This window comes from Tenebrio molitor, chromosome 3, assembly GCF_963966145.1.
Source record: "Tenebrio molitor chromosome 3, icTenMoli1.1, whole genome shotgun sequence".
Lineage (NCBI taxonomy): Eukaryota > Metazoa > Arthropoda > Insecta > Coleoptera > Tenebrionidae > Tenebrio > Tenebrio molitor.
The window spans coordinates 6,713,500-6,737,317 of record NC_091048.1 but is presented as its reverse complement, the minus strand read 5'-3'; the positions used below and the strand labels follow the sequence as shown (position 1 = coordinate 6,737,317).

At 34.6% G+C, this 23,818-nt stretch overlaps 1 protein-coding gene across 2 annotated transcripts in view; it reads left to right on the top strand.

Annotated features, from left to right (window-relative positions):
* LOC138125369 (protein phosphatase 1 regulatory subunit 14B) overlaps positions 1 to 23,818 on the top strand; it is a 67,186-nt gene that overhangs the window by 31,638 nt on the left and 11,730 nt on the right. For both annotated transcript variants that reach the window (XM_069040639.1, XM_069040641.1), the window contains exon 2: positions 6,065 to 6,331. In XM_069040639.1, the coding sequence (XP_068896740.1) occupies positions 6,065 to 6,331 (267 nt within the window). The remainder of the gene's footprint in view (positions 1 to 6,064; positions 6,332 to 23,818) is intronic.

Below are 23,818 nucleotides of genomic sequence, written 5' to 3'. Positions count from 1 at the left end.
CGCTACAAACAAACAACTTGAACTGTCAACTGTCAGTGTGAAGTCGTCAACAACCGGAAGTTACTCCAGTTATACCATTTAAAAGTAAAAATCAGTACTGCCATCTTAAACAGTCCTTTTTGATCACGCTGTATATTAATTTCCTCTTTTTTAATACAGAAATGTAGTGCATAATCATTTTTGATTTTTATTAAAATAAATAATATAATCTGTTTCAAAATCAAAAATCCACCACCTGTTGAATTATGTTGGCAGAAAAAAACTCCCTAGAATAAGTTTCATTTTTTTGGGTTGGCCCAACCTCCTGCCAAAATTTGACTGAGAACTGTTGAGTTTACTTACGTAATACAAAATAATTATAATGTAGGTACAAAAGGTGGTAGCTACCTTATCATACCTTTTGAGTGAAATAATAAAATGAGAAGAAAAAAACACGATGAACTAGTACCAAAACGACTGTCAACAGTTTTCTTTCATAACCCCACTTTTTTCTGACATTTGCAGACACACTAAAAACAAAAGTTGGCGACGTTGTCGGTTGTATTTTCGAGGTAGAATGCAGTGTTGGTGGATTTTTGATTTTGAAACAGATTATAGGTACTTTAAACGAGAATATTACACAAAAATAGTTATTTACATTACAGTACGGTAGGTGTATTTTCCAGCACGAAAACTAGATTTCTGGCTCGAGGCGAAGCCGAGGACTTGATTAGTTTTCGCGCTGGAAGGTAAAGGTGTGTTTACCAGTTAGGGATGAAGCCGAAAATATAATTTCATGCTTGTATTGCGTTTGTGAAGAATACATTTTTGCACGAGGATTTAATAAGTAATAAAATATATACCGAGGGAGGACAAAATTAGAAATATAATTAACTATTGTTGGGTTCCTTGAAAGGGTTTTGGTAAGACACGCTGTAAGTTACACAAAACTTTTTCTGATTTTGGGAAAAGTATAAAATATAAAGATTTTAAATGAATATAAAATTTTAAAATAGATGGGCCCTTTCAAGACAAACTATATCAAACCTAATGTAAAAAGTTATTCAAAATTTAAGAACTACATAATTTGAACTGACAGGTAAAATTTGTGAATTGACGATTATTTTGAAAAGTGGATAGATTAAAAATAGCTTTTGCAAAACGAAACTATCTACTTAAGACTAAAAAACTTTGGAAATCGGTCCAGTGGTTCTAGAATTTAACCCGAGCGTACCAACATTCGTAGTATAGTTATTTTATACAGATGTAACTTTGATATTAAAATCAGTGGTAGGATGTCCTCGTGACGAAAATAGAATAAATACAGTATTTATGTCATCATGTCCATTTTTTGATTATACAGTAGACGCAATTTACCCCCTTTCGTGTCGAATTAAACCATTTTGTTGGTAAATTGCAGAGCATTGCAGGACAGACTCCAACCATAATTAGTCAACATTCTGTAGACATACAAAGCGTAATCGTTAATTTGCCACGAAACCATCTACAGTGTCACCAGAAAAATGAGCAAACAGAAAACGAATGTGGTTTGCTTTTGAAAATCTTTTTTTTTTTATTTAGAAAGTATTTCAAACTGAAAACTGTAAAGGTCGTAGTTTTTCATTATACATAATATTTTTTACACTTCAAGAAATGAAATAAAGTAACGGATGTTCAAATGAAAAGTTCGACAAATTGGCTATGACTTTTTGATGAAAGAAGATAGGTAGAGCGAAAACGGGATGATGGCTTCTTTGACAGATGTCAGTTGTGTTTTGCAAGTGTAACGTGTTTTTTTGAGTTGAGTTTCGTTTTTTGTGGATTTGAACTTTAAGTAAATTTAATTTCAATTTATTAATGCACCAAAAACATCCGCCCGATAATTGAGTCAGCAAATTAATCTCTCTGTTGAAACAACGCACACAATGTTACACAGGAATTTACATCTTTATCCACACCGTGCAGGAATTGAAGCCAGCAGATTATCCAAGAAGATTACATCTTTGCAATTGGCTTGTCGACAACGTAGGCAATAAGTCTTGGTGTGCAATTAATGCTGTCAATACAAAAAATACATCGAACCTTAAATTTTACAGATCGCTGCGACTTTCATCAAATTAAGAGGTTTTGTATTCAATGTTACCAAACATGTAGCCAGAGACATGTCCTGTTATAATTATTTTGATAACTTGGCACTCACATAACATATAAAATAAATTTACTCAAAAATGTCAGTTCTTAACGTGGTCCTAACCTAACTTTTGACATTTACTGTGTTTTTTTTTTATCAAATAACCACCAACACTGCAATGTAGACGCAAAATAGAGCTAGCAGCATTATACACTTTTAACCTAGGGTGAAAAATCTCATCATAAAAAAATTATGATTATGTAGAGATATTGGTAGCTCAGCATGTTAATAAAGTTAATGACAACTTACCTAATAATAACTAATTTGAGAGTTTAATAAATGTCTCACTTTGCGAGGTATTTTTAATAACACGTTCAAATTTTAAATGCGAGTTTGCTTGCTTTCAAGGACATTAAAAATGACAGGCGTTGGCTGCTATAGCCAATAGATATCATTAAATTCCCTAAATTTAGTAAAATTCTATATTTGCAAACCTAAATCAAGAGGTCGTGGTTCTTTGATTAAAAGACAGACTATACTTCACAATGTTATGACTTATGAAAAATTCAAAGGCTACTTGATGAACTTTTCCATTGAACACTCGATAGTAGTAGTAGCAAATCCCATTATTGCCACCTGAGCGATAAGGTAGTTATGAATTGTTTCCATTTCTGTCTTTCTTTCGCTATATAAGCCATTTGTTTGAATAACTTTTTCGCCTATGATGATTGTGTTGTCCTTATCCATGACTCTTTTGGCCAACCTGGCTTCCGTCTTTCTTCATTTGAGCGTTGTTTAGGGATTTCTTCTTCTTTTTTCCTTAGGCCATGTCCTAGCCATCTAAATTTTCTGCTTCTGATTTGTATTTCTATTGGTTCTTCTTCTGTCCGAGTCCACAGTTCTTGGTTGAAATGATTGCGGGCCACCAAATCTTAGTATTGATTTTAAGCAACTATCGATGAAAACCTGTGGTTTGTTCCTGACCGGTTTACTCATTGCATTGAACACTTTCAGTTTTGTTTTTATCGGTAATATATCGTGCATTCATTTAAATGTATCCTCAAAGTTGGCGTTGAAGAGAGTCGATTGTGAACGCACTATACGGATTACGGATCAGCTGTTTAAATCTTACGTTTTTACACGACTGATGCATTCACCATCGACTCTTCAACGCCAACTTTGAGAATAAATTTAAATGAACGCACGATATTCCAGTGACATATCTTGTTTAACCTTGAAAATGCGCATCTTGCTTTGTTTAGTCCTTTTTCTACATTTTTTTGTTATTTCATTCTTCTTTGCTATAATACTGCCCAGTTAAGTTAATTCGGCTACTTCTTCAATCGCTTCTTCTCTTAGTTTCAAGGGTTTATTTTTCTATTTTTCCGGAAATACTCTACCAGAATGTCCCTCGTGCATGTCAAACCGTCGATAATTTTCTCTCGCACAAGTTCACATACACTATTACTACTATTACAACTGATCAATTCTCAATCAGAGCGCTTGCTTTCATCCAGTCAAAAATGTTTATCGCGATAAAAACGTCCTACTACTCTGTCATCTGTCAAAAGTGATTAAAATTGCATGCTACTCTTGTCAGATTCTCAAATTGTTAAAGTTAGTATTCTGGAATTAATCTTGCCAAAAATAACACGACCTAATTTTTTATATCTGATAAATTTTCACTTAAACATTTTTGCTTTAGACAATTTTAATCGTTGATATTTGGACATTTTTATTCAAAGGATAAACCCTCGAGCTAAAGCTCTCGGACCTAATCAGAATAAAATTGCCAAAGCAAAAAGTTTTCGAGAAATTGAAATGTATCGGATTAAAAAATTAGATCTTATTTTACCTTCGATTATTTAAAATTGCACTGAATTTGACTTGAATTGCATTATTTTGACTGGAGAATTTTATTTTGTTTGTTCTGTAATTGAAATCACATAAAGTCCATTCAAAAATAAAAACCATCTGTTGCTTTAGGTTGGTAAAATTTAAAAAACCCTAGGTACATTTAATCAACACTTAACCTCAAAATTACAATTCTCACCAAATTTTACACTAAACAACGTTGCCGATAGTAATTATCGAGGAAAATGCGACATTGGTGGTTTTTTAATTTTTGAATGGACTTTATATGTTATTGGAGAGAATTCAATTTTAATTCTTTGCTACATAATCTACAAAAATCGCCGAGGCTCGATGGAAACCTTTGATATCCAGTTGAATATCCCAGAAATCAGGATCAAATACATGAGAATTGGAAAGGGAGAGGACAGGATACGGATTTAATGGAATGCAAATATGTAATATGTTCCAATATTTGACAGCTTATCTCAGTCACAAACTTTGTTGTTTAATTCAAAGGTTTCGGCAAAGTCATATTTAAATAACAAACAAATTAGAATTTAGCTTGCATTGTAAGTGAAGTTCAGGAAGGTACTAATAGTATGAATATATCTAGTGTTATAAAAAATTAATGATAACGAAAAAAATTTGTTTGGACTTGGAAAAATACAATTTAAAATTTTTGAAACAATTTTAATTTTTGTTTTCTTTTGCAAATCACACCTCTACACATCACCCAGCCAGTTTTTCTTTTGTTAGATGTCTGCAAGACGAAATTATCCGTTTCAGTGAATCACCTGCTGAAACCAAAGTGCTGCTGAAACATAAAATCGATAGGTGGATGCTGTGCAGAATGCAGACGGAATGTCTGGCTCTATTCCGAGTAAAAAGCACACTCCATCCGACCAATTTATGTTTTTGGTTAATCTAGCCGAGAGTTTTGACAGAGACCCGATTTAGTGAATCACAACAAAATTTCCGATGATTTATGTCCGCAGATCTATCACGAATTTAGTGCCCCCGACCGGGTCTCAGTTTTAGTTAAAACGAAAAACAAAGATAAATCGTCTGGCCATACAGAGATACGAATAGAAAGTAGATTAAATCGTCAATAAAAAATTTCACAATTCAGTTTGCAATAAATCTAATTTAACGATCGTTTTATGAGCCATCCATTGTGTTCATCAATTTTTCATCATTTCGCAATATGTCAACGGAGGCGTTGCGACTTTTACGATTTAAATTAATTTCGACCGAACGTGGAAACCGTGAGAGTCAAAAATCCTTTTGGAAATTGATAGATACACAATTTATTCACTTCAAATAAAATACAAATATCTCGAGGAGTTTTTGTCAAAATCAAATCGAAATCTTATTACAGCGTTGATTAATCACAAGGCATTACACAAATTTTAGTTCTTTTTTAATATTAAAATTGGACTACGTCTTTATTTCATCGGGATAACATTTTAAAATTTACAACACTTTTATAATACACTCTTTTGAAATAATTATATACATAAAGTGTCGAGCCCAAGGTTGATCCTTGAGGTAACCATATTTCTCTATTTTTTTAATGAAGGTTGCATTGGGCAACTTGATTGAACTATAGATTTTTTATAAAATAAAATACCTCTGACATATATCGGGTGTTCATTTAAATTTATTCTCAAAGTTGTCTTTTAAGAGTCGATTGTGAACACACCACGGATTACAGATCACGGATCAGCTGTTTAAATCTAACCTCACTTTTTGCGTTGTTTGTGTTTTTACTCTGCGAGTGACGAGTGGTGCGTTCACAATCGACTCTTCAACACCAAACTTGAGGAGACATTTAAATGAACATCCGATACATTTTATTATTTATTTTTGATTTTTGGAGAAGCTGTGTTGATAATAATGTGACAATAATTTATTATCTTTAATTGTTAATTACCTATTCAATCACCTTCAAAACTCTAGATAAAAAGACTTCCAGGTCTAAAATAAAAACTCCATTTCCATTTTCTCTTTTGTTGATTGATGCATGTGCGGTTTTAACTGTCACCGTTTGTCGACGTTTCTCTTATCCTTTTGTTTATTGGAGGCTTTTATCTGTTGCAGAAACCCCCAATAAAAATGGAGTGCGGTGTGACGGGGGGTTACACGAACGGAACGACGCCCGCCGGCATCCTGGCCGACGTCCGGTCTGAGAGGTCTCCGTCGAAGACAGGTCTCCACGTCAATTTCAAGGAGAAGGGGGAGATCAAGGAACGCAGAGAGAAATTTCTCACTGCCAAATATGGACACCACCAAATGAGTCTCATCAGAAAACGATTGGCTGTGGAAATGTGGCTTTACGAAGAGCTTAAAAAGCTCTACGAAACTTCGGTAAGTGATGGAAGCTTGTTAAAGTTTGACGTTGTTTAGCGATTTTAAATTGGACGGGGTTGATTGAAAACGAAATTTGGGGAAATTATGAGGGTTTTGTCTAGACTTTCGATACAAAACCTCCAGTAAATTGTTTATTCGCAACTTCGGCACAATCTGAAACTTTCAGACATCACCACTAGTGAATATTGATTAAGCGATTTTGAATTAAATTGAACGATTTTACAGCTCGCGAAGTTCGGCTTTATCTTAATTATTAATGTGTAAAGTTTGCTTATTTTGATGGAATATAATGAGAGTAACTGATTCAGTCGGTGGAAGACAGATATAATATTTAGCACCGTCTCTGGAAGTTTAGAACAATAAACCCTCAGAAAATTGTTAAGGAGAGGCTGGTTGTGTTGTCTTAAATATCTAATGAATTACGCAGATCTTGAAAAGGTTGTGGTTTCTCATTGGTTTTGTCAAAAACTAGTTCAATTTTCTGTTTATAAGAGCCCATTGTGCATGTGTTCTTCGTGACTGTTTTTGACAGAAGCAAATGAGGATTAAAACTTCTGAAACTAAAAAATATCAGTATGAAGAACTATGTCCCAAAATTTCAGTAGGATTTGTAAAAGAGACACTTGTGTAGCCTCGGCTAACGCCTCGGACCACAAACCGTCCTCGCACTTGCAAAATGACAGTTCTTGGCCTTGTGATGCAAATAACTACTTTACTCCATTCTCTAAAGTGCCACATTTTGCACTGGCAAATAGTGCATTAAACGTCACTTTAAATACGATTGTTCATTGACGTTTTGATATTCGTTGGGTATTTTCGATAAAACACGCTCGAAGTTTCTTTAAACACGGCTTGAATTTTTCGGACGCATATCAAGTTGATAATTTGACATTTCGTAGAAAAAGTATAGTATTGAACTCATGCACTTTCATAAACTTTTTAGTCACGTGTTTTATTAAACACTCGCTACGCCCGTGCCTAAAAGAATTCGTTACTTAAAAGGGGTTTATAAACCTTGTTGCATAATACAGGATGATTCACGAATAGTGTGATTTATTTACAAAAATATAATTATTTTGACACATTAGATTGACACTATTATTTCATTATTCTGAAATCGGATTACTATGATCAGACTAAATCAGACAGTATTCGTGAATCACCTTGTATACTATTTCAAAACGAAACGGAAAAATATCAAAAGCAGAAATCGAACATTTTCGGGTTATTTTTTAAATAAGAATTTAGTAATAATAGTCTGTTTAGTATTTTCGAAAATCCATTAGATAATGGTTAATAATAATGGTTACGAATTACAATCAAGTTTTTAATTCGCATTATGTCCTTGAACTATATTATAGTGTTCTGTACATCGCAGTAGATAACATCTATGTTTTTTTAATCACCAAAAATGTATTATCGAGTTAGACAGATTAGATATGCAAAGTGATTCTCTGTACCTACCTACGTGATTTTTTTCCCGTATTTTAGTCTTTTTTAATTTCCGAGGGTATGTAAAAATATTATTTCAGGTCATGTCTTTACATAACTATTTTTAGAACTTTTACAATTAAATACGGATTCATTATATTTCAGTTTTGACAAAATTAAAAATGAAATTAAAATATTCTGGAAACATCTTTTGCATAAAAGTTGATTCGATTTACGAAGTTCGCTAATTTTTATCATTCTTCACTATAAAAGTATAAAAATGACTAAGTAGGCTATGACTTTTCAATTAGAGTGGCAACATTGACTATTGACAGCTGGATTTGAATTGTCAAAGAGACGCTTCAAAATGTTTACTTTGGAACATAAAATGTTTGTTACAGAGAGTTATTTTAAGAACATACAAGCTTGCGTTGAAGATTTTCAAAATGCCTTCCCTAATTTTCCGGTTGAAGACGCAAAATTCGTTCATATGTTGGAAAATGTGTTTGAAAATACGAAACGGACAGTTGACAGCTGCATCGAAGTCGGGGGAGAACATTTGTTAATTGTTGTTAATAAAACTGCATTATTCTCTAGTGCTTCATTTCCTTAAATCACAGATTAAAACGACTAAACGTAAGAGAGAACCCTAAACGTCAACATGTTTACATAACCTCTAATTTACACAGCGGGTCAATTGACAGGATCTGCACAATCAACAGTCAATGTTGCCAATCTAATTTAAAAATCATGGCCTACTCTATTTATAAATTGAAATGGTACCACTCATGGTAGTATCGTTCCATATGGTACCCTTTTGTAAATTTGCCTTTTTTAAATCATCTTTTTTGAAATTTTAAATGGATCTGAATTAACTATTACCAATATTTATTGTTACATGTTTTTGTTAAAAACTAACTGAATTAAAATCTCATTAAACATCTGAAAGTATTGTAGAAGAAAACAAATTTGAAAACTGAATATACAGGGTGATCCAAATTTTTTTTAAAATGCTCTAGCAACTATATTTCTTGTCCGATTTCAATAAGCGATATATTAAATGAAAAGGCGTTTAAGGAACTATGAACTGCCATATAATATTTATTTTTTAAAGTAGCAGTTTAAGTGGGGTGATATTTAACTTTCTTATTTTAAATGGTGACATATGTTTTTCATTACTTATTTTTGAAGTCACTATTTTTCTAAACATTGCTGTATAAAAATATTATTTGTTTTTTGAAAAGTTTTGAAGAAATAAAAATGTTTAATAAATAATAATTGAGACATTTTAATGAAAAAGCGAATTCAATCAAGTTGCTGTCAGCTAGAGCATTTGTTACGCAAAGAATTTGACAAGGACACGCTGTTTCCGTACCTCGAATGGAGTTTAGATCTGACATGTAGCATGTCTGTCATTTCTTCAAAGGTATTCATTTTTACTGACGATTAGCTCTAGCTGACAGGTCTCACAAAGCAACTTGATTTTATTCGCTTTTTCATTAAAATGTCTCAATTATTATTTATTAAACATTTTTATTTCTTCAAAACTTTTCAAAAAACAAATAATATTTTTATACAGCAATGTTTAGAAAAATAGTGACTTCAAAAATAACTAATGAAAAACATATGTCACCATTTAAAATAAGAAAGTTAAATATCAGCCCACTTAAACTGCTACTTTAAAAAATAAATATTATATGGCAGTTCATAGTCCCTTAAACGCCTTTTCATTTGCTTATTGAAATCGGACAAGAAATAAAGTTGCTAGAGCATTTTAAAAAAAGTTTGGATCACCCTGTATATTTTTTTCTACTTCAAAAGTAAAGAAAAAGAAAAAACAAGATTCTCCATATTACATATTTCCCATCTTATCTCGGATGAATTTGTGTTGCTGTTATTTTAACTCACATAAATGTGATTAGCATCAAATCAACACTGTAAAACCATCACCTTCACAATATTTCATAAATAGAATGGTAATTTTTTATAGATGGTGCACGATTTCCGAACATATACAGTTATCCGGATTTGACATTCTCCTCTTCAAAGTCCGTACCCACACAGGTACTACTACAAAATCGCGAAACAGTTGTTCATAAATTAAAAAATGTTTAATCAAGTCGTTCACCTCGAGGTTGTGCAGCCGAATCGAGATGTTCTCGTGTATGTAATTACCTATCCCAATTAATTGTTTTTCTGTTATCGGCTTATTTCATCGAAATATTTATGCAAAACGCGACCTTGAACCGTTGAAAATTTCTTGTTTTTTGGTTCAATCCGTAACACCTGGATCGTGACGTGACCATAAAAGAAACCATCAATAACCATTATCGATTCCGCGTATAAGCAGTTCATTTCGTCGATTATTTAGATCGGTCACCTCCCCGAGAAACCGTCCACGAGAAATTGATAATGATTGATGTGTTATTGAGACCGTCCACTTCTATTTCCGCCACGCTTTCCGTACGAGGTGACAATCAATATTTCTAATCGCATTTTAAAGTAAACATCGCGACAAAATACCCGATCGTGTTAAGGAAATTTTTCAAAACACGCGACGCCGACTGCTGCACTGCGTCAATATTTTTTTAGCACAGTGGGATTTTTCAACGGTCTTGCGGACATGACCTTTTCACGCTGAAGAAGTTGCAGCGCCCTACATGTTTGAAAGTGATGCCTGAGACTAAGAAGGGTATTTACCAAAATAATATTTTTGAATTTCTTTTCAAAAAGGTATTTGATGTTTTAATTTAATTTTTCAAACTTTTCTCAATTTAACGTTGATTTTTTTCACTTTAGTTATTATTACATACTTATTCATACTCATGTAAACGACAAATGATAATAATGTTAACTGATTTTATTATAAAAATATGAAAGTGACTTTTGTCTTCGTCTGTTTTCAAGCCTCGGCTGCGCCTCGGCCAGAAAACTCAGGCTCGGAAAAAGATGCCCTTTTTATCCTTGATACACAAATAACTATTTTAAAATTGTTTCAGTTATAAAAAAAAAAATTGCGGAAATTTTTTGAATCAACTGATGCCTAAATTATGACTGAAGAAGTGAAGAGTTTATTTTTTCGGTCGCATTTGTGCACCAGACAGTCTAAATATTTCAGTACAAGTTCTGAAAACCAATCAGTTCTTGAACTGTCGAAATGATGTAGTGAGAGAATTTTTACTTGTGTAACCAATACTTCCTGTTTCTCCCAATTTTTATCTAAGTTTTTGAAAGGATGTTATTTGTGAGTGTCTGTTTACTTTCTTTGGAAATGAATTCTGGAAGCTGGAACTGAATTTCGCTCGCATTGCTCATAATATGTAAACCACATTTATCATTCCTCACCTTGACAACACCAACAAACTCGTTAATAAATATTGAGATCAACGTTTACATTTATAATTGAAAACAGATATCAAAGTATTTATATTAAATTATAAACAGTGAATGATTGAGTGCTACTGGAAAGGATTAAATCTGCATCATATGATGTGTTAAAAGGGAAAAATTGCATTTGAATAATCGAAATGGGAAATAGTCAAAAATTTATTAAAGGGAGGAAAATACTCTAACCGACAGATGGCGTGAAGAATTAATTGCAGTTAAACTAGCAAAAGAAAAAGAAGATGCTTTGGATACGGTTTCCAATTCGTCACTTACGATGAGGAATTATAAAAACTGTTGATATGTTTTGCGCTCCACAAGCCTGAACCGTACAAAGGGACATCTAAAGGGACAACGTTTGCAGAAAAAGCCACCTGTTCATCGCACAGAAGCAAGACAAAAGATTTTGTTTGAACAGGCCAGATGGAGTTTCCTTTTATTCCACGGTTTAGAAAAAGTACAAAGATACATATTTGGCGACGGCATAATAGCACACGTGATGTGTCCTCACGAGGAGCTATTTCTTCTGAAGTGTCTGTACATTTGTAAATCGTAAAAGGAACGCAAACTGCACCAACATGCGAACAAATCTTTCAAGCAGTGAAATCAAAGACTGAGTCTGAAAAAAACACAATAGACAATGCAACACGATCGTGCTGAAATTCACACGGCACAACTCGTAAATGATTGGTGTCGAGAGAAAAATATTGTGATTTTGGTCTGGCTTAGTATTTTTCTTGCCTTAACTATAACAGAACTTGTACATGATCATTTATCTTTGCACTTATAATAGTAGATTATATCATTAAGAGTAGAAGTGTGGTAAGTAAGATTGACGACCGAGACGAAGTCGAGGTTGACAACTGAGCGAAGCTCAAAAAGACCTACATCAATATGTAAATTAAAATAGTTATTAAAAAAAATCAGTTGTCATCGAATGTGTAAGCAAATATAATATAAAAAAAACTCAAAAATTGTTACACATCGAAAATAAAAACTGAAAAAATATATTTTTTTTTAAATAAGAAAACTTTATATCATTTTTTTCACTTTTACGATCTTTTGAGATCCAAAACCTGAAAAAACTCAAAATTATACAAAATGCACAATTTCTATTTTTCGGAAATTTTGATAACTTGACCATTAATAATTTGAACATATGTAAAAAAATAAGCGTTGTATGAGTTAGATTCTCTTTGCAATCGGGCTTTGTTAATATTTACATCTTTTAAACGAGTGAGTACTCAAACAAATTGCGCTATGAACGAATATATCGTCATGATTATTTATGCATCTGTTATACTTCTCGGCGAATGAATAATAAAACAATACCGGAAACGGCTCCGACCTCATTACCAGGGTAAATATATTAAAAGGGCAGTGTTTATGTAACAACAACAACAGAATTAGTTATAGCCGGCCATAATTTTATAATTCATGTAATTATTATCAGAGCATGATTTCAGAACAACGGCGATTGATGTAACTATGTAGATATCATTTCAACCAGACAAGAAGCATAAACAGTATAATAAATTACGTTGTCTCGTCAATTACTTGTTGTCTTAATGCGGTAATTGCTTCCTTATGAGCTCGTTAACTCCTATTCTTCTTCTTTTAGTGTCAAGTTCGTCGTGTTGGTTAATGTAATTTATACAAATACGTAATTGTAATGTCGTGAAAGTGATATTAGCGAGATGTTTTCTGATAAATTTTGCCCGCACCGCAGTATAATCATCCTAATTATTTTTTATGAAGCTAATAATTCTACTTTTACTGGCGAAATATATTACATTCAGAAAGTCTGAGGCAAAATTTACTTCAACTGTTTATCAAGTAGTTGTGTTAATTAGCATTTCTATTAGAATTTTATACAATGAAATCGTAAAAAATTAAAAACGCAAACTGGCGTACTTTGATTATGTTATGTAAAGTTTTTTGTGCAATTGTACGCGAAATGAGCGTACCTAAAACAGGCCGCGAAATCCAATTTCGCGGCCGTTGCTTTTAACCACGGCCGTTAAAGTAAGCGTCATTTCAATATTTGATACAAATCAGTTTTCATCAGAGTTTCCATGTAAGACTGGCGTTTGGATTTTTCTTTAAAAAATTCAGATACTGCTATGTTTTGAAATCATTACGTATTTTGTTTACATAAATAAATAAACTTTGTAGCATAAATCACGGATGTAGTATCAAAGCGCCCCGTACTAACCCTTTCGAAGCGCTACCGTCGCCAGCGAGAATGTAATCGCTGGGTCCCTACCATCATCATCAGCTGCGCGCCGTCGGAGCGTGCCGCATCATCCCCAGCCAGGCTATAAAAGGGATGTACACATGGACAAATCAAATCATTATTCATATAATCATTCGAACTCCCTCAAGAGTCTCACTACAAACCTTTATTAACTTTGTTTACCTTCATGTAAATAAACAATTTACACCACAAATAATGTTAAAAGTGGCTTCACAACGTGGGGCATAATGTTAAAACTTGTTATTTTCAATATTTCAGAGACCCTTCTTTTCCTATGTGAGCGACTTAATAGTTTCTTTCTCCTTTTTTATTCGTTATATTTTTCCTGTTCAAAGCTTCTTGGTTTCCTTCTTTATTTAATGTTTCTACTCTTTCAAAGCATTCCCCTGAGTTTACACCTTTCTTTTATTTTTTCTTTCAATTACTGCATTGCTATTTTAGTATCACTAACGTATGCCGCAAACAAAGCAGGTCTTAATGAGAACTACTTATTAAATATCACGCGCATCTCACCCATATCTTCGAAGTTTCTCAAGAAGTACCAAACAGAAGCAAAACTGAAAACTCTGTCATCATATCTCTTCAAGATTACGTAACGCATAATTAATGCATGTTTTAAATTTAAAATTAACTCATCCTAGAATTTATCCGAAAGAATTTTTGGAATCCGACTTCCTCTTTGGCACATGCTTGCGTTTGACCGGTTAACTATTTTGTAAATCGTGAAAATACTCAAAACATTTCGTCGAATATTTAATACTAATATTTAAAAAAAAAAAAACGTCGGCGGCACCCCAGAATACGATACCATCACACACCCTTTAAAATCGTGCGTGCTGCACCATTCTTGACAAGGATAATTGCCTTTTTATTTTTAGTTAAAGTGTTACGATCAAGAAACGTCAAGCCACGGATTAAAACGTCTCGCTCTATAACGACTTCAACTCTATAATCGTGGCTTAAAACGACTTTTAATTTCCTATTGTTCGAACTGCTGTAAAGGAAGTACTTTTTGTTTTCAACTTGGCTGAATGGAATAAATGTACAAAACATTCCAGTCTGGATTTGACACTTTTAAGTGTAAGAAAAAAAAACTCAATAGTACAATTTTAAAACCAAATAAAGTCTCAAAATACATTACATATTAGTTATTTCTGTATCAAGGACACAAAGTGCCCGAGTCTGAGTTTTCTGGTCGAGGCGCACCGAGGTTTGAAACAGGCGAGGACAAAAAGCACTTGGTAATTGTTTACTTTACCTACTTCTGGAATTTTCACGTTTTTTCTGCGTAGACAGCCTCAGGGCGTCCTCCTACATCGTTTCCCACCACTCAACCTTGTGCAAATGAATTTTCCTTGCCTTTTAGTTGACGCGACCTTGAAACACAACAAGAGAGAAAAAAAAGGCATTTGCACAAGGTTTGAATGGTGGGACACGATCTAGGAGGACGCCCTGAGGCTGTCTAGCCAGAAAAAACGCGCAAATTCCAGAAGTAGGTAAAGTAAACAATTACCAAGCACTTTTTGGCACATTAAATTTTTTAGGAGGCCGCACGAACTACAAAGCAAAATATGTATATCATTAGAAAAATTACAAATTTATTTTTTATCTACCTTTTTCAAATAGATAAATTTATGGTAATTGTTCACTTTAACTACTTCTGGAATTTTCGCGTTTTTTCTGGCTAGGCAGCCTCAGGACGTCCTCCTACATCGTTTCCCACCAGTCAAACCTTGTGCAAATGAAAATTTTCCTTACCCTTTAGTTATACTAAGACTTGGCGCGACCTTGTCGCGACCTTGAAACACAACAAGAGAGAAAAAAAGGCATTTGCACAAGGTTTGAATGGTGGGACACGATCTAGGAGGACGCCCTGAGGCTGTCTAGCCAGAAAAAACGCGAAAATTCCAGAAGTAGTTAAAGTGAATAATTACCAAATTTATTAATACATACATACATATTAACAATTTTTTAACAGTATTTATTTGTTATCATCTTGCCAACAAAACTAAAAAATTTACTATTTGCAATACAATGACTTATTTACATAATTTATGGTGACAGGACAATTATCGGTTTTGTTGGTTTCGTTGCTAACTTACTAAATAGACCAACAGATGGCGCTACGGTCAGCGTACGAAAAAGAGTTACTTTTCGTCCGCTTGTGAGTACGTAAAATTACCGTTTTTTTAGGGTGCCTAAAAAAAATATTTTTAACGATTTTTCAGTAGTAAATTCTCTCTCCGCTATCTAGCTTTTGTCGTCAAGGGCAGAGGTAAAGAGTATGAATAATATAGTAGCGCCACGTGGGTGGAGTAAAATATCGACAACATTGATTCGTGTGTACTATTTTAATTATTGACAAATCACGACTAATATTCTTCCACTTAGTCCAGCTTGTATTTGTCTTGTAAAAAATTGTAAGAATGATAAATTTGTAATGAAAGTAAGTTTACGACACGACTGCTGAATACAGTAAAGTTATCGGTACTTGTGAAGAGATCTGAAAATAGCTTGAAAAATTGCTGCAATAACTGAACACATGTTTCTCATAACTTACCAGAAATTAATCAGTCACGTAGAATTTTCATTTAAATTTAGCTTCGTACGTATCACTATTTTCGAAAATTGAAAAATTCTTTTTATGGAGGCTGTAAAATTTCGCTTAGAATTTGGGTCAGACCAATTTAGAATATCTCATTTTCGATCTAAACAGAAAGAGAAATGTCCAAAGCCACTCTAGCGACTTCCTAATTAGTAATTAATTATTGTATCAAACATTTCTACCGTTTGTCGACTTCGCCGCCCCTGCAACCCTTAAACAAGCACAGATACCTGATTTTTAACCCTAGTTGTAAACAACGCCCACTCCCTAATCAAGGGCCTTTTGTTAGCGCCAGATTTCCCCGGGGAGCACTCCACGGGAGCATCTCATTAAAATTATGAAGTCGACGACCTCGCTCGTTAAAAAGATGCGACGAGACGATAATTAACTTAGACAAGGGTCATTTTTTTACTCGGCTCATCAATAACAACCGATCGACTTCTTGACGATGTGGAGTTTGATCGGAGTTCGCTGCTTATCCGACGTGTCGAAAGCTTTTATCGTTCGCTTCACGCTTCAGCCGGAATATATTTAGACAATGAGGCGGCAGGAAAATCCTGAAGTAATTTCAGCAGGTTCGAATAAGTCTCGGGTTAAGAGAGTGCGGGTGACATCACAGCTCAAGGATGTGACACATGGTGCGTTTTCGATTCCGCATTTGTGGCACCGATTGAAAAGTGAGAACCCTGCAATTTTCAGATGGGAAAATTTTTTTCGCTCCGCTGGAGAAGGCGCAAATTTATTTTGTTATGTCATTGGTAACTGTTTGATAATTTTAGTAACATCTAATTGTGCAGATCTCTGCTTTGGTCGTTGGATCTGAGTAAGAGGCTGTGGATCTAACATTTTTATCAAGTATGTGGTTGATCAATTAACCTTTAGCGATTCTTCGAAAACATTCTGAAATATTTATTTATGGAATGGAAGTATAATAGAATTGGGTCTAATGCAAGACACTAGACAGAAAAGGTCAGAGGGTAAGAAAATACAATCACAACGGTTCACCTGTGAAGACACTTTATACTTGGATATTTTTTATAGCAAAATAAAAACTGAAAATTCTTTCACAAGAATTTATTGTTTGTACTGAGTTAGTTCACCTCACTTATATTTTTTTAGCAATTTGTTAATCAACAGAAATACTCTTGAATCATAGTTTAGTTTTGTAACTCTTCCGGTTTAATTGGACGCGACCCCAATTCTTCATATTTTAAACAGAACTCTTCCTTATTTTTATATTTTTGGAGCAACTACCTCAACGTTAATCTGGCATTATTTTCAGTTCAAAAAAAGACAAAAAGTACATACAGGGTGTTTCTGAAATACGTGTGTTAATTTTAACCAGTGAAGGAACTCGCCAATTTATAAAACTTTTCTCTATAACATTTTGTAAAATTCGTAAAAGTATTCCAGAATTTTTTGCCCCATAATTTTTACCAAACGAGTCGTTTTGTGTGATTAACTAGTTTCTATTTTTTGTAACCATGAGAATCTAAATTTTGATTATTTTTTTTTCTACAACAATGGAACTTTTTAACAAAGCTCTGTTTCTATCACAACAGAAAATTTTCGCCCTTACCCATAGGCGGGTATACACTTTGATGGTTAATTTATTCCAAATTTTAAATCAATTTGTATTGCTTTTTCGTAAAAATGTTATAGAGAAAAGTTCCATGATTTGGCGCATTCTTCCACTGGTTAAAATTAACACACGTATTTCAGAAACACCCTGTACCTATATGAATCTATATGTAAGACACATCTGTCACAAATCAAGGGCATACAGTGACTCACCCGGGGGTTTCCTCCCCTTAACTCGATCATGACGAGGGACTCCAACCACGGGCGTCGTCTTCAGAGCGCTACATTCCGGGGTTGCGTTGCATATTCTGGTAGCACCTGTAACCGTCCGGTGTGCAGTTTGGGATCCGGAGTCTCCGCAAAAGGAGACCGCCAATGCCAGCGTGAGAGCGCGATAGCTCCCGTCCATACGTTACTATTGTTCCCTCAGTACCTGGGAACCGGGATTACCTCAAAACCTTTTATTAAGCAAACCTATGATCTTGTGCATTTGATTGCCACCACCGGCCATCCCTACAAGATGCACCATCGCCGTGTCATGAGCCAAAGGTGTCCTCCCGGTCCTAGCCCGGTGCCCAGGAGTACCATGGTATAATTTGTTTTGTTTGAACACCCCCGAGTCAAGGACCTTTCCGAACATAATTTATGTTTGGGCAGAAGAGGTAGTTTTTCTGTTCCGTTTTTAAAATTCGCTTACAACAACAACAAAAATCACATGTCTGGTTTCGCTAAGTTTTGGCTACTCAGGTCAGGTCTGTTTAAGTCAGGTCACCAGAGAGTTTTTAAGTTATTGGAATAATAAAACGTTGAAGAAAAATTTCGCAATATACAATGAAAACAATACTTAACACATATTAGAAGTAAAGATTCGGGAATATGTCTAGTAAGAATAATAAATGTTTCCCCTAAAATGTTTAGTAACTTGAAGAACAAAAATAAGACGTACATATTTTGTTTGAAATGAAAAAAGTACTTCATCTTGTCCCAACACTATAGAGAAATGGAATCAACTACAGAAATATAGATTATACTAAAAGCAATATCTTGATTCGGAAGTCACGTTAAGCCATTGGTCCCGGTCTATTGAGTTGGTCATCATGCCCCTCATAGATTTGTAAAACCAGTCCTAGACTGTGTAACAAATTTTTAGGCAGAATATAGCCTAAGGGAGTAAGGCAGAATATAGCCTAAGGGAGTACGTTTCGGCTCAGGGACGCGAGGGTCGCGGGTTCGATTCCGACCCAGGGCGAAATTAAAAAAATTTAAAAAAAAAAAAGGCTATATTCTGTCTCGTGATTCGGAAGTCACGTTAAGCCATTGGTCCCGGTCTATTGAGTTGGTCATCATGCCCCTCATAGATTTGTAAAACCAGTCCTAGACTGTGTAACAAATTTCAAATTTTAATGTGCAGTAGAGGTGTTGGATTCTCTCATGGCCTGTGACCTTGGAAATATCTGCGCGAAGGCGGAGCGATAAACCAGTAAAAAATCTGTAAGTGAAAACTGAAAACGTCGACTACTTACCGTTGGCGGGGTAACACGTGGGGGAACACTATTTACCCTTAAAGACGTCTACGAGACGAGACCAACGAGACGATGTCTTCCGGTCGGTTTGTAGCGCCTGCTTGAGACCGATATTCGTCGTTTGCGCAGATATGACTCGTAGTAGTCATAGCCCATGAGAAAATCCAACACCTACTACTACCTACTAATCCTACTATTCTGGTTTTTGGTAACTTTTTATACCATCTTTGTCGAGTAAGATTATGTAGCGCCCTATTGTTCCATATGTCAAAGGGTTTATGGAATCAATATAATTTAATTTAAAGAAAAACAATATAACTTTGTTAATGTTTATCTATATCTGATAATACAGGTATGTATGATCTCAAATGTTATAATCATTGATATTTTGATGAGAAAAGACAAGAGCATGTGGAATTATGCTGTCAAAATATTGAGTGGCCCATAACAAGCGAAACAATCGTCACGACGTGACGGCTATACATAGAGATAATTCTCATAGATTTTCTTTGAAAGGACAAGAGAGAAATATCTTCTTTGGTGGAATGTAGAAGGACCAATTAAAACATACCTAATCTGTTTAAAAAAAAATTTGGTAATTTACACTTTGGATAATATGTGGAGCTGAAATCCCCAGAATTGTACTTATTATTTTAAATAAACTAAAAGTATAGTATTGCCGTTATAACTTTTTATCTGCTCCGCCCACTAAAATTGACCAATCAGAATCAAAGCCAGATTCAATCTGTACAACTTTTCATCACATTTGCCACGTAAAAAAGTTAAGGTTAGAATTTTGCTGTCAAGTTCACAGTTATTGTTTTAGGTTCTAAAAAATAAAATGTCATTAAGACAATTCGAATGTCAGAAATTTTTACTGTGTAAATCAGATCATCTTAACAACCTATTTGATTGGTAACTAAGAAAATGAAATGGGCGGGGCAGATAGAATGTTACGTTGTCCTTAGTAGAGTATAGAATATCATTAAGAGTAGATGTGAGTCTTTTTGTGGGTAGCCCAGAGATTGAAGACCGAAACGCAGTTGAGATCGACAACTGGGCGAGGCACAAAAAGACCTTCTACTCTGAATGATATATACTATTTTATCTTCAAGCGGATCACAAAAAAAAATCGAACATGAACTCATTAATTTTTTTCCTGCATTTACTTTTACAATTTTCAAATTTTAAGGCAACAATAATTCCTACTTTCCTTGTAATATTATTGGTACTTGAAGTTTTCATAATATGGTAAAGTCTACAACACTATCTAAATAATCCGATGTACTTTCAGCAAATTTCCAGGTACAACTTTATAAAAATGGTGAATGATCGCGATTTGTAATTATTAGTATCCTGAACTTTTATTAAGATAGCAGAGCCCAAATCTTCGATATCTCCCACTGTCAAATTGGTGATTTCATCGCATCGACAAACCCTGTCACACCAGCATTTATACACCTAACCTACAATAATAATTTATAATTCTTCCCCTAGGCAACTCAGAAATTTTACCTATGTAGCCAGATACTTTTCATCAGAACCAGAGCATTATGTAGAAATCACACACTTTTCTCCGGAGACTAGTGCGATTACTGTTTTCTCAATTTGGTTATAGGTCGTAAAATTTTATGGTACTTTCAGTTAAAGATCTTGCGCGGCTTATAAATCTTAGTTTACCAGTAGGAGGTAAAATTTTAAGCAGGGTTGTATTGTACATTTTGCAGAACAGTGTGATTGGAAAAGGATGAGGACAAGTTGAATTTGGCGCCATAAATTATAGTGCGTTTCATGTTTTGTGTGTGGCAGTTTTGCTTCAGAAGAGCATCGCTGTCAAGATTTATCCATCGGTTTCCGTCAAACCAGGGTCAAACCCATTGTTTTGATTTCGTTTGTCAATTGTCACCAATTTGCAATTCCCCAGTAGATACGCCCATGATCATATCAAGCTTTATTTTTGCTGCCAATACTAGTTACCAACATGACAAATTATTCACTAGGCGCCAAATTCAAATTGTCCTCATTCTTTTTCAATCACACTGTATTTGCATTGTACGGTAAATGGCACGCGCCGCTTCCCAACCTTTTCAAACTCAACCATTGTGCCCGTTAATCGCTCATAATATGCAATAAAATTTTACGACCTACAACGAAATTGAGAAAACAGTAGATTTCCATAGACTTTGCCGCGATCTGCATCAATTCTTTGACCCGTGCCCCGTGCGATGCATTTCATTTTCACTGACTGAAATATAACAAAAATTATCAAAACGCAACCAGCGAACGATTACAATTTACATTTACAAATGTTTACTTTTACCGAACGACCATCTTGCTTGCTGTCTTGCTGATTTTGGCATCACATCTGACAGCATGGACACGTCCAAAACAAACGACTCGTGAAATACGGCAGCGGGGTCGGTTAAATATTGGATAATAATTTCGTTATTTCGCTTTTTTAGAGGCTTTATTTTAATGAGGGATAATTTAATTATTAAATATTTCGTGTAATTGATAAATTAATCGTGACAAATGCTTCAAATGGCCTTACATTTGACTTGATCTAGCCGCCTCTGGGACACTCCTAGAACTTGAAGTTCATACATCTACTCCGCTCAGAAAAAAAATGAAACTTTAACCGCTTCTATGGAGATACACAAAGGCGCTATTTTCGACCGCTTGAAGATAAACAATATTTTACCAATAAACTATGTAGTTTTACACACTTCAGTATCTTGCACAATTAGCTGTAAGCTCATATTTTTTCGTCACCCTATACCTATATGAATGAAGAATATTCCTATTTGCACGGTTCGGCAAATTATGGTATTGTGTCCTTCTGGGAACGGGTGGGGTAGGTGAACGGATAGTTCAACTACCTGAAAAGCTCACCACCCCACAGGAATTGATGCGTCATCATAACCAGCAAAAAGTAAACAACAAAGCACAGCATATTACTTCCAGAACACAATACCATAATACGATCCCTCAAAAAATCAGTAATCGCTTCAACACTTATTCCAAAAATTAACGTTTTCAGTTTTTATTTTTAAATGATTTGTCTAACACAGTCGACTTTTTTGAAAGCAGATTAGTCTTCGGAAATTTTCTTTTCTTCATGATTCTTCCCATCATATAGGTATTCACTCGTACTTTAAATATTCGGCAATTATCACACTTTTGAACTTAAAGATGTTATTTTAATGCACTGTTCAAAATACAACAATAACAGACAGGACATCATTGTGAGATATTTTTCCGTTGCATATTTCCAATGACTCAGACCACCACAAGATGCATTATGCAAATAATTTCGGTGAATGTGTTCAGAATTACGATTCCGAGATCAACAGTGGCTTCAATTTATTATTAATTGTACGAGTATGCATTCACGAATAATTAAATATGTATCGAAAATTAATTGAATAATAATATTGACACAGTCAAACATTAATCGACAAATCATTTGTTCTACGTGGACCTGCACTGCAACACACCAAATCGTATACCTAGCTGTCAAATAATTCTGTTTATTGCAGAAAACACCAATCTGGTGTTTTATGTTGATAAACACGAATTATCATATTAATTAATCCAGACGAGCGAGGGAGATGATTATATTAGTTGTAACAAACCAAATTAACTACTCGAAAATTAATCCTTTGTACTCGGCCGATTTATAAGCAATTATGTTATGGATGGGATTCCTTATCTGACGCATCTGTCGTGCATTATTTTGATGGATTTAAAGACCACGCGATTATTAAGAATCGCGATACCACCATCAACGTCATTTCATTTATCAGTTATTTACACCAGTACTTTACTATAACACAAATATAATGAATTGTTCGGGCCATATGGTGCACTGACAAAATCATTACTACACATCGCACTACTCCGGTACGACGCGTAGTACACTAATTTATTCCTGTTTTTCTTCATTTTTAATTCTTCCGCTTTTAACGATGTCATTATTGGAGTTTTGTTGCTTTGGCACCATGCCTAACCGTGTATATTTTTAGTTGTTCGTAAATAAATAATCCGAAAAACGCAGGCAATGTGGATTAGTGTGTTGTTTGTATCCCCAAATAAATACTAGGACCAAAATTTGTCTTCCATCAAACTCCTTTAAATTACTTCGTTGGTGACGACAGTTGGGCCTTCTGATTAATATGAGCACTGCATAGTGTTCACGTCTTGTTTGACATTTCCTGTATGTGACGTAATTAGTATATTAGAAGGTTTTTCGTCGAGGCGAACCCGAAACTGAAGCCAGGTACCATTACTTTGATTAATTGACGATACATTTTCCTTTGTGTTTTTTTTTTCTTCCGTGCTACCATCATTCCTACCGATGAAGTCATTCGGCTTACTCATACTAGCCAATAAAACGTTCTTTTGTCTGTCGGGTGGGTACCTATACGTGGTACCACCAACAAAGAAACGGCCAACAGTATCGGTCTTATCATGGTTTGGAAATGTGGAGAAATTCCCGAGAACGACCAATTATGATGACTAACTACCATGTGTACTAATGTGTGAGCAAGGGGGTCAACAACCATCAACCACCAACAACTCACCATGACCTTCAGCTCATTACACTGTCTCGCTTTTAAACACCTGTGGTACTGAAATCGCTTTGTTTTCGCGGTTTCGTCATTCATTTTGCTTTCTTTCGCGTTTGTACCGCTTAGTCACCG